General features: G+C 37.5%; 1 protein-coding gene across 1 annotated transcript; it reads left to right on the forward strand.

Annotated features, from left to right (window-relative positions):
• The first annotated feature begins 86 nt into the window (after window positions 1-86).
• On the forward strand, window positions 87-4,501 carry LOC115234079 (protein scarlet). Its single transcript, XM_029804817.1, has 14 exons — window positions 87-328; window positions 395-443; window positions 533-582; window positions 665-804; window positions 870-1,040; window positions 1,117-1,355; window positions 1,717-1,909; window positions 2,005-2,036; window positions 2,147-2,252; window positions 2,655-2,882; window positions 2,944-3,079; window positions 3,148-3,253; window positions 3,554-3,654; window positions 3,727-4,501. Exons 1-14 carry the CDS (start codon window positions 250-252, stop codon window positions 3,894-3,896), a joined length of 1,800 nt encoding a protein of 599 aa, XP_029660677.1. The 5' UTR covers window positions 87-249; the 3' UTR covers window positions 3,897-4,501.
• Window positions 4,502-11,942: the final 7,441 nt, after the last annotated feature.

Genomic DNA, 11,942 nt, shown 5'->3' on the forward strand with positions numbered 1-11,942 from the left:
CACGACGCTTGCAAGAGCCTCGCTTGCTTTTAGTTGCCGATCTCCGTCTCGCGTCTCTTTGTCGGTTTCTCATTCTTCACATTTCTCGTCAAAGCTTTCAAGATCAGTGCATTAGTTATCGTGAGCGAAAGATACTTCAAAAATTGTCTTTTTAAAGAAGAAAATTATTTATATAATTTTTAAACTCTGTTTTCTTTCATCTCTCTCTTCCTCTCGTATATCAAGGGTACGACGTACGAGAGGTGCAAGATGCTCTCTTGGCAAAATTTATCCGTTTATGCAATGGATCGAAACCGACGCACCATAAGCAAGCAGCTCATCAGTAACGGTATTCAACGTGTGTTATATGAAACAAGAACATTATAATATGATATTTAATTATCCCTTTTTTTAGTTCGAGGTATCGTACGGCCTGGCGAGCTAACTGCGATTTTAGGAGGCAGGTAAATTATTTACAATCATCAACGTATTAGGATCAACTGACGTATCGTTCCTTGAAATTGAAATTTTTCTTCTTGCCCTCGTAACGTAGCGGTGCTGGGAAGAGCTCGCTGATGACGGCGCTGGCATGTCGCACAGGATGTAAGTAGAACTCTCTCAATCTCCGACTATCTTTGAAGGAAGAACAATTTGAAAAACTCGTCTCTTGCTTGCGAATTGACAGCCGACGTCGTCGTGCACGGCGATGTTCGCGTTGACGGTGCATCGGCTACCTCGTCATACATGAGACGTCACAGTGGCTTCATGTATCAGGAAGACATGTTTATCGAGACGATGACAGTGCTCGAGCATATCTGGTTTATGGTAAGTTTAATTTTTTCTTTTTCCTTTCAAGCGTCTCACACTTTCAACATTTATCTTTCTGTCAGGCTAGAATGAAACTAGACGGAAGAATGCACGTGTCTAGCATTCGACTGAAGATCGATCGTTTGCTGAGGGACGTGGGTCTAACGGAGAGACGCGATATTCGCATCGGCGGCAGTGACGACGGCAAAGTCCTCTCGGGTGGGGAAAAGAAGAGATTAGCCTTTGCTACTGAAGTAAGTATTACATTTCTACGCATATTTATTTCCATCTAATCAAATTTCTAATTTGGTACAAAATCTTTCCTGATAGCTGTTGACGGATCCTGAAGTACTGTTCTTAGACGAACCGACGACGGGACAGGATGCGCATTCGGCGGGCGTCATCGTCTCGCACATGATGTCTTTTGCGTCGAGAAATCGCACGATCTTGTGTACTATACATCAACCGAGTTCCGTCATCTTTGACAGCTTTCATCGTATAATCCTTCTAGCCGGCGGTAGAGTGGCATTCGCTGGTACCGCTACGCAAGCGATACAATTTTTTTCCAAGTATGTATTCTTTTCAACTGAAGTGAAAGTGATCACTGATTAAAGCAGCGACAAAAATAAAAAATACTCATATCTTGTTCTTCTGTCATAAGTTTCACTGATTATAAGAGAGAAAGAGAGAGAGATTTCACTGAAAAATCAGCTAGCACCACCAACTGTGATTCTTCTCAATCAGATTTTACTGTTTAAAAATATAAAATATAAAAAAATATACGTAAAATATTACGTTTATGTATTTTTTTATCTTTTTATCTCATTTAATTTGCTTCTTATGATTGTAACTATTTTTCCTTCTTAATCGTTATAAGAGGATGCTGTTCTAGAAAATATTAACATAAAATATTGTTATTGCCATCCGTAGCCAAGGCTTCGAGTGTCCACGCAATTATAACCCGGCCGATTTCCTGGTAGCGACTCTAGCAATCGCTTCCGGCGACGCGGACGGTAGCGGAAGAATTGAGCAGAAAATTTGCGATGCGTATCTCACGAGCGGAGTGTGCAACGAGATCGACGTTACGCTGCAACGGGAGATCGATACCATTCGATTGCGACCCGTAAGCAAATTTATTACGAAAATAATTAATAGATGTTAAGAAAAAAGGGAAATAATTGAAAAGATTTTTTATTATACTTTATCTCTTTGTTTCAGACCAAGAGAGATATTTGCGAATCACGCTCCTTGTAAGTACCTTTTTTGGCAAAAGATACATTGAAAGTAAATCGGATCGCGAATATATTGAAAATATTGAAGAAAACCTGGCGACTTAATTGCGTTATACGATTTAATGTAGCAAGGAATCGCGCTGCTGGCTTCAGCTTTACTGGCTAATTCATCGCGGATTTCTGCAAGTTCTGCGGGATCCTTCAGTACAATTTATTAGGATACTGCAAAAAATCGTAAGGAATTGCAAAAATATTCTAGACGTTGTTCTTCTTCTTTTTTTAATTGTTATATATAAGTAATGTCTTAAGAAAAAGAATATTTGTAAAAATACAACATATATCAGATATATATATATATATATAATATTCCTAAATATTTTTTTAACATTTTTATTTTAAAATTCTAATTTTTATAATTGTTAATATTGTGTGTATCTAATTCTTTTTTCTCTCTTAAAACACTTGTAAAATATATTTTTAAAATGTCCGGTGATTTTAAGACACTTTGTATATAATTAATAAAAAATATATATACCTATATATACTTAAAATCCGTTATATAAAATCTTAATCTGGGATACGTTTAAAATTTTGATATGGGTAAAATAAATTACCAAGTTACATTTTTAATTTCAGAGCGTCGCGACGGTTGCCGGCCTGTGCTTCATCGGCGCCATCGACTTCGATCAATTGGGCATACAAGCCGTGGAAGGTGTCATATATCTCTTGGTGTGCGAAAACACGTTCTCTCCCATGTATGCGATCTTGGCGTTGATCCCGCAGGAGTTCCCGCTTCTGGTTCGCGAATACAAGGCGGGCATGTATCCCGTTCATCTTTATTATGTGGCGCGAATGATATCATTGGTAAGATTCCTCCGTCATTTCCTCCGAAAATCATGCGCATTGAACATTTCGAAATTTTCAGATACCGGGTCTGTTAGTGGAACCGATGCTGTTCGCCACGATAATATACTGGCTCGCGGGACTGCGTCCCACGATGGACGCTTTCGGCTCGACTATTCTGGTGGTTATATTCACGATGAATATATCTATCGCTTGCGGTAAGCAAGGAGTATCGCTGACCATCCTAATGATCTAGATTTATTCATGGAATTCTTGCGTTTCTTAGGATGCTTCTTCTCGGCCGTCTACGAAAGCGTGCCACTGGCAATGGCCTATCTGGTACCCTTCGATTACATTCTCATGATAACCATGGGCCCTTTTATCAGACTTAGGTATTTATTGTCGTTACAAGTAAATTTTAATACATTTCTGTTAATTTTCAAAGCTATTATTAAAAAGAAGAGGAACAAAAAAACTCTTCTTTTTTTAAACGAGAAAAATTTATTAATTATATTGTGCGTGGCAACAATTTTACCACGATTTTAATTATAATTTTATTTTCTATTATTTTGACAAATTTTTATGCACAGCCCTAATACAAGTAGACTCTTTCTTTTTATATATTCCGCCATTTTATATCATAGAATCTTTCTATGTTTCTTTTATTGACTTCTTTATTCGATAATTGACAGCTCATTACCCGTGTACATGCGATGGGTAAGATATTTCTCCTGGTTGCTGCACTCGACGGAAGCTCTCACCATTGTCCAATGGAAAGGCGTGCACAATATATGTAAGTTACACTGGGCATCAACATATACATATTTTTTTACGAGATGTACAACGATTTCTTTGCTGTAAACAGCCTGCGAAACAGTCGAGCTACCCTGCCTCACCGAAGGAACCGAGGTACTGGACCGCTACGATTTCGACGAGCGCAACTTTTGGCCCGACATCATAATCATGGCTGTCATTTACGTCGTCTTCCATCTATTGGCCTATGTCTTTTTGTGGAAACGATGTAAATCGAAATAAATGGATCGCGAGCGAGCATTAGAGAAAAGGTGACTGAAAAACGACGTACAACTTTATTACTGACTTCTGACTTTTCCCCGTGATCACTCAAGATTGGAAAGTGTGTCCTAATCAGGATTTTTGTCGCGTAATTTTTCGATTAAAAATTATAAGCAAAAATTTACGAAAAATTACATCGAAATTTGTAACGGACATTAATTTATAACATTTGTAAAAGAATCATACACACACATACACACACATACTATCGAGGAAATAAAAGAAGAACGAGCAATGTGTCTATTAAAAAATAATAAAAATGATAAATAATTTATTCTTTCCCCCGCGAATACCGATCATCCCACGCACGATTGGAGAGTTATGAAAGTGAAGTAATAAAAGAAATATCGGCCGATCATCCCCCACACGCCATACACGTCGCCTCGCCATTTTGTCGGCGAGTGATACCGTGCGCAATGGACCATACTGCGATATGACTATTTTATTGCGCGTTCTCAATCCAAATCATATTTAAATTGTCGAAAAGTCGAACGATAAAACATCGGATGAAAAAAATATATTTGATTTTAAGTATTATTAAAGAAATATTGTTTGCGAAGATCGCGACAAAATGATAATTTATTATTTAGAATTTCTGTCACTAATTTCTTACTTGATTAAATAAATAAATTACGCACGATATATGCGCTTCGAGACCTATCACATATAAAAATACTTTGTACGCATGTAAAATGAAATAAATTTTTTTAAATTAATTTTCTTAATAATTTTTTTCCTAATTTTTAAATATATAACGTATACTATCAGCTGTCAGATTTTCGCAAAATGTCTTAAAATGTCAAAAAATCGCGATATTTTGTGCAATATTTGTTTTTTTAGCGTATAAAATGTTAAAAGTTTTTTTTTCTATCTTGTGGAATTCCATTCGAAATTTTAATTAAAAGACCGGAAATGCGAAAATAATACTTTTCTCAGGACATTTAGATATGTATTTATACGACATTAATTTAAAAAACGATTAAAACTTCCTTTTCTCTATTATTGTCTTTTCCACTTTCATTTTATTTAAAAATATTAATATAAAAAATATAACTACAATATCTCTCCTTAGTCTGACTCTTCCCCTTCGACCTGTCTGGCATAGGTGATCCTACCGGTAACTATTATAGTATTTTCGAGTGAAGCAAAAGTTTAATCGCTTTGAGAGCGATTAAATCCAATTTACCATGAATATATGTTTGACAAAAAATAGATTTAGAGAGAATCTGATTAATATAAATAATATAAAATACATTCCCCGTTTTTAACGCTCTTTTGTCTTTAAAGTATAAGATTCTTTGCCTTGATTAATCAATCAAACGATTACTCAAAGTATTCCATTGATTAATCTATATAATAATTCAAGTACCCTTAATAACCCAGAACAAAGTATATGACGTCATTAATCGGTCTCAAAACGATCAAACTTGCTTCACTCGAAAACATATACGTTACCGCCGGCATAGCTCTCAGGTTTATTAGTATCAATATTTTAAATATTTTATAATCCTCTTTTTTTTTTAATCACACGTAATTATAAATTATTTTATACATATTTACATACAAATATTAAAATTTTTGTAAAGATTTTATTAAATCTTTTTATCATATAATTTTTTGGTAATTATATTTTATATTATAAAATATTTTATAAAATATTGAACTCTTTTTTTCTTTCTCTCTCTCTCTCTCTCTCTCTCTCACTTTCTTTACCTCTGTCAGAGCCTTCCGCTCGGGTAAACACCCACCGGAAACTATCTGGTGGAAAAATAAGCAACGAACGGGTTATAAAAATATTAATTAATACATAAAAAAATATTTTGTTATATATATATATACGACTATATCATTATCGACACTATATCATTATCAAAAAGTTTGCGGCTATTTGCTTCGCAGTTTTGCCAGCAGATTGCGAGACCGATCCGTCCGAGTGAAACCAATGGTCGGGCATTCTCCATCTGGTGGAAAGTTTATGGCGAGAGCGCGGCGGTCTCTCGATTTCTCTCTCACTCTCTCAGAAGCTCAGAGCGAGTCTGGCCTGGCCATGTTACTGACACGGCACCGTCGCTCACCGTCATCGCGCGAGGCAGTTCGGTCATTGTAGTTCCGCGTCCGCGGCGACGACGACGACGACGTTCATCCCAACTCGGACTCGCGAGACTCGATACATACGTAGTGCGATCCTCATTCCGGACCCCAGTAACCGCGTCATGTGCGTGTCCCTAGTGTCGCGGAATTGAGACCCCCTCCGTGTGTCAGAAGGAAGGCCAGAGGGAAAGGAAGATCGCGAGGAGAGGCTCGAAGAGACTCGACGAGACTCGCGCTTATAATGCATCCCGGAACGGCGGCCGCAGCTCGCCGCCGATGCGATCGTGGGCTACGGAAGAAGCGCGAGGCCGGGTCGAGTCCCCGATGCAACAACGACGTCGCCGTCGGACGTGGATGAGAAGAGGCGTCTCGCGTCTTCGTGTGCCAGCGGAGGCGCTGCGAACGGCCGCGAATAGCTCGTGATATTTTCTCTACGAGGTACGTATGTGTATTATAGATAGACCGATACCGGAGCAGAAACGACTCAGAAACATTTCCCGCCGATCTCTCTTTCCGCGTTTTCCCTCTTCTCCGATTGTTATCTCGACGCGCGTGAATCCCATTTTCTTGTCTTTTTTTTTTTCTTTCTTTTCTTTTTCTTTTACACCCGACCTCCGCGTTCGCATACGCATACGCGATACAGATGTGGGGCACGTATACCCATGTGCGATTTCCCTGCGATTCCGAAGAATCCTTTCGCCGTGTATTTTTTGGCAAATGCTTCAAATGGGCTCTGTTTGTTGATTAATTTTATTTGCACACAGTCGCATAATTATTAGAATATTGGGGAAAGAGAATCTTGATCATTTTATAAAGTCTCATTTTTACTTCAAATATTTCACGTCTCACGCATATAAAATGTATACATGTATGCGGCATATTGTCTATTTCACATATCGTGAAACAGATATAATTTTCAATCTTCGCTCGCGGGAATGCAAACAATGTAAAGCGCATCTCTAGCCGTCGAATTTTCGGAAGAACGCACGCGCGCGTTGAAAGCTGTTTATCGGAAACGGATCACGATGACGGATATCGCTCCGAAATAATAAACGTAGTGGCTGATACGTGCATGTGTGTACACATACGTAGATACCTGCGTCGAGGGTACGTGATGCATGGCTCGTTGTTTTACAAGCTCAATTTCACGAAACAACAAAAGTTACATCTTCGTGTGAAAAAAACGATAAAAAGACATAAAGAGCATCAACTATTTGTACGTTTCAGCTACTATTAAAATTCTATCATATCATGTTGCATATCGTCGTAATATTGTACATCCTAGTTATTAATAATTTTTTAGATAGGAATCTAGTCATTAAATGAAGTGACAGAGTGTGCATTTTGCTTAACTTTACCATCTGAATATCTTTGTTGCTTTTGAGGGTGCGAAAAAATGGTATAAAAAAATTCGAGGGGATAGGAATTGTCAAACTTTTAAACTCACTTTTTTTTATAGAATCACATTATATAATTCTTTTACATTAAATCCATTTTCCTCTGAAATTCTGGAAATATGTGATGATAAAAATTTAATAACTTGCGAGATAAATCAGGTTTCCTATCTTTTCCTTTTTTTTTTTTTTTCCGACGTATACATATTTGAACATAAAATATGAAATATCTCGTAAAGAGTATATTCGCTTTGATCAAATTAAATAAAATTCAGATAGCATCTTCATTTTCATATCCGTTTCGTTCAACGGCAGTTTCCAGTCTGATCGTAGCGTCCTCGCATCGATCGAAATTATCAGTCGATGGGTGTGTCGCGTATATACGTGTGTGTGTGTATTTTTCCACATTCAAAATTTAAGATAAACTCGCGACATACGTCGACGCGATTAAATATCTCCCCGATGACGTTTTTATCAAAATAGCAATGGTGTATGAAAGTATATATCGCGAAAATAAAAATAAGAAAAAAATCTGAAAAAAATTTATAATAACAAAACGCTCTCGCTTTTTTTTGCGTTATTATAAATTTTTTCTCGCCCTCCAACCGTATGTAACCGTAGCATAAATGGCTTCGTAGCTGGATATGCGTGTCTACACGCGACCATTGCATTGCTCCATTGCGGTTTCCATGTTTTTTTTTTTTTTTTTTTTTTTTTTTTTCCGTTCCCGTAAGAAACGCAACTACCCGTCGAGGAGAAAAGTCGACCACAGTTTTACGGCAATTACTAGTCGAGTTATTTGTGCAGCCGTATATTTTTAATAATCGATATAAAAAGAAATATATACAGACTCTCAATTTTAGCAGAAGGGCACCGACGTATAGTCGAATTTCCGTATTCTAAACTCCACGAGCTAAGCTCTATTCTTGGCACTTCTCCTCGGCTATCAATCTCTCATTCCGCTGACAAATGCGCAAAATGAAAATATCATTACGCTAGTTGCACTATTGATAGATAAAGTTGTGAATAATGCATGCTTATCGTCTGGTCCTTCATTGGCTTTCTCACTCTACGTACGGCGATGTGGTAAATGTGAAGGGTAAGGGAGCGGCGCAAGGAAAAGATACGGAGGTTGATATAAAAGTGCTAAGAATAGGGATGTTAAGAGTACAGAGGGTTCGACTATATCTTCACTTCTCAGCGATTTAATGCACTTTATCAGACCTGATATTACTTGGATCGATTTAGTTAACTTACTCGCCTGAAGCTCGCACGTTCTCACGCATCGCTCCTTTACATATTAAATCGACTTGTGTTTGTCTAAAGTTTCTATCTCCCGTGATTTTCTCGGACGAATTGTATAATCTAAATAGCGTAACAAAAAAATTTTTTTTTTTTTCTGTTACGCGGTTGCATTATTAAATCTGTTTCACTTTTCATTTTTATTACTCTCTCTCTTCTCTTTCAGAGCGCGGTTAAGATTATCATCTTTATTACTTTTCTCACACAGTACAATTACGTTCTGCTATTGTGCACGCTTGTAAGTTATTAAATCCGTTCCATTCCTATTTTCATCTTTATTACTTCTCTCTCACGCGCGGTACGGTTGAAGAAAATTAGATTAGGATGCTCCCATAAACACGGCATCTTGTGGTCTGCTGATATCGATGTAGTTTAACACATTTTGCTTTGAAGTGTCAGTTCAACTTATATGTGAGTAAATAGTTCGCGTTTAAATTTTTATAGATACTTTGCACGAAAATATCTCGCATTAAATAGTTCAGTTTTATAATAGAAGAATAGAGGGAGACAGATAATGTTCGTAACAATGTCTATTTTTATAAATGAAGAAGAAAAAAATTTAATCTTTTTATATTTTAAACTTGTATCAATATGTGATTTCTAATATTTCTCTCATATTTTCCCGTATGATTTTTAGCGTATGTCTCAGTTTTGAAAAACAATTTTTCAGATTTCAATATCCATGTCCTTTTAAAAAGATCGTTTGTTAGAAGAAAACAAAACCGTAATACAACAATCTAATGTATTGTAATACAATCTCTAGTAAACATATCTCTCTTTGTGAGTATTAAATTTTTATTCTAAAATTCTTTAACTTTTTAATAATGAACTCTAATAAAGTTGGAATGATATGGCTTGTATTTAGATTTTCTTATTTTTACTCATATTTATTTTTTTATATGTAATATCGAATAACATTTCACATTATGTGCATGCTAACTTGTCTTACGACGCACCGTCAACAGATCGCTCTTAACGCCTCGTGTACCACAACTCGTCGTAAATCGACTCGACGATATTCGAGTCTATCTATGATAACCATGCTTTTCCAACGTGCGCGTGCGTGTGTGCGTGCATCGTCCGTGCGTGCGTGCGCGCGCGCGATGCCTTTCGTTTCTCGCGTGAAACCACGTCAATTCGCTTAATGACGTTAATTCTGCGGATGCCAAGATGTCGTTCAAGAGAATTGCTAGCGTGGATTCTCGATCATACGAGGTCGAAGTAAATAGCCGGTTGCGATTCAATCGAAAAAAGAATCGTCCAGAAATATTACAATTATTAAACAATTTTTTTTTTATGAGCGATTTTAAAATTAAGAAGCAGAAAAGGGAGAATTTTAAACGATCTTCTATTTTTATAATAGTTTCTTGCTCGAGAAGTTCGATAAAATCAGATAAGAAGGATCGAATCGTGATTTTCGCTTATAATTATCAGATTTTTTTATCCGATATCTTTTATCTGATAATTCTTCCATTTTTTTATACTGTTTAATATTTTTTTTTATCACACTAATATATATAATATTTATAAAAATTCCTCGATAAAAAAAAATTTGTTTCTTGAGATATCTCAATATTTTTAAGATGTGATATTTTATTTTCATATTATTAGTATAATTTATACAAATGTATAGGAATATTTTCGAATAGACACTAAGCACGCGAGAGAGACTTATGTCGACTCGTAAATTGTCGATTGAATCGAAAATCTCGATTGTAACTAAAGATGAGCCGACATATTATCAAACATCATGATTTATAAGATTCAGAAACTGATTTTATTCTCTCTATCAATTTTTATTTCCCTCTCCTCCGACAATATTCCCGTTAAAAATCGCTATATTGGCCGGTTACAGGACAAGGTGCAATGGCTGACGACCGAAATAACCACCGGGGCTTCGTCACACGGCAGTCACACGTGGTAAGTAACGTTTCGCCGTATTAATCGCCAACAGATAGAGTCGCCGATTAGCGGCCGCGTACTCTCTCTCTCTCTCTCCCGCTCGTTCTCTCTCGCTCTCGCGATCCTCGAATCGCGGAATTCGGTAATTTTAGAAAAGCCGCGGAGAGCGTACAGGACAGGGAAAACGCGGTCTCGTCGTGCAATCGATCGTCTCTTCTGCGGAAATGCGAATTTTTAGATTGTTGTCGAGGATGCATTCCACTCATTTCGTTTGCAACAGCGGTTCTCATTCTCGCGATATCTCACGCGCCTATGATAAAAAAGATTTGCCGCGAAATCCAGCGATATTCGGTCTTGGACATTTTCCAGGACATTTCTCAGGAACGCGTCGACAATGACGGAGCGTTTGAGAAAGATCGGTGAAGCGCGTGCCTCGTCGAGGAGCAGATCGACCGGTGTGATTTATCGTGAATCCGTTGACGTAAGAAGCTGTCATCGAGAGACACCGGAACGCGGTCTCTCGAAAATCAAGCGAAAACCGTGTAATCCGCTCGCTTGATCCGACGTGGTCACTTATTCCTCGCTCGAGGAAAATAAATCAACGGCGCGCCGAGAATCTCCCGAAAAGATTTTCGATAAACCATCGAGCGGGAGAGTGCTCCGGGAGGGCGCGAGAAGGCAGTTTGCGTAAATAAGCAGCTTAAAAATAGTCCGCCGACTGTTGTACCGGAGAGCAAATAAAGCCTACTCTCGCGACTTTAAAGAGACTTCATAGAGAGTAATGTTATACAAATTTCTCAATTTTCCTATAAATCTTTCCATAAATTTATCCTAACTCTCGAAGAATCTTTTGAAGCGCGGAGAATTTTATAAAGAGATCGCGTCACTTTAATATAATGTATCATAATACTTGATTATCGGAAAGGGGATATTTATACTTAACAAGAGCGTTTCGTAAAACCGAGAAGCTTTCGAAATTCGACGTTTCGTACGCAATGAGCCAGTACCCTGTTTTATTTCACAGTCTACGTATATTAGTAACGCGAGTATATATATTTGCATTTTATAGAATAGATAATCTCTACGAAGCGCTTATTTAAGTTTGTGTCGCGTTGACCCATGGCATAATCACAACATACCATTACGCGCTATCTCTCTCTCTCTCTCTCTCTCTTTCTTTCACCACAATGCTTGCTCATCGATTACTTGTCCGATTAGTCCACCCACCATGTGTGCCTGAATCTGCCTACGATGACGCAAATGCGGCCGTGGAGCGTTGTGCGTGCGTGGTCTTATTGAATAAAAAAAAAAAAAAAAT

This window comes from Formica exsecta, unplaced genomic scaffold (assembly GCF_003651465.1).
Source record: "Formica exsecta isolate Colony F162 unplaced genomic scaffold, ASM365146v1 scaffold194, whole genome shotgun sequence".
Classification (NCBI taxonomy): domain Eukaryota; kingdom Metazoa; phylum Arthropoda; class Insecta; order Hymenoptera; family Formicidae; genus Formica; species Formica exsecta.

Excerpts from the sequence above, each read along its gene's own strand:
- LOC115234079 (XM_029804817.1), top strand. The coding sequence starts at position 250 with ATGCTCTCTTGGCAAAATTTATCCGTTTATGCAATGGATCGAAACCGA. Across the intron at positions 805-869 it reads TCGAGCATATCTGGTTTATG|GCTAGAATGAAACTAGACGG; the intron begins GTAAGTTTAATT and ends TCTTTCTGTCAG. Across the intron at positions 1,910-2,004 it reads ATACCATTCGATTGCGACCC|ACCAAGAGAGATATTTGCGA; the intron begins GTAAGCAAATTT and ends TCTTTGTTTCAG.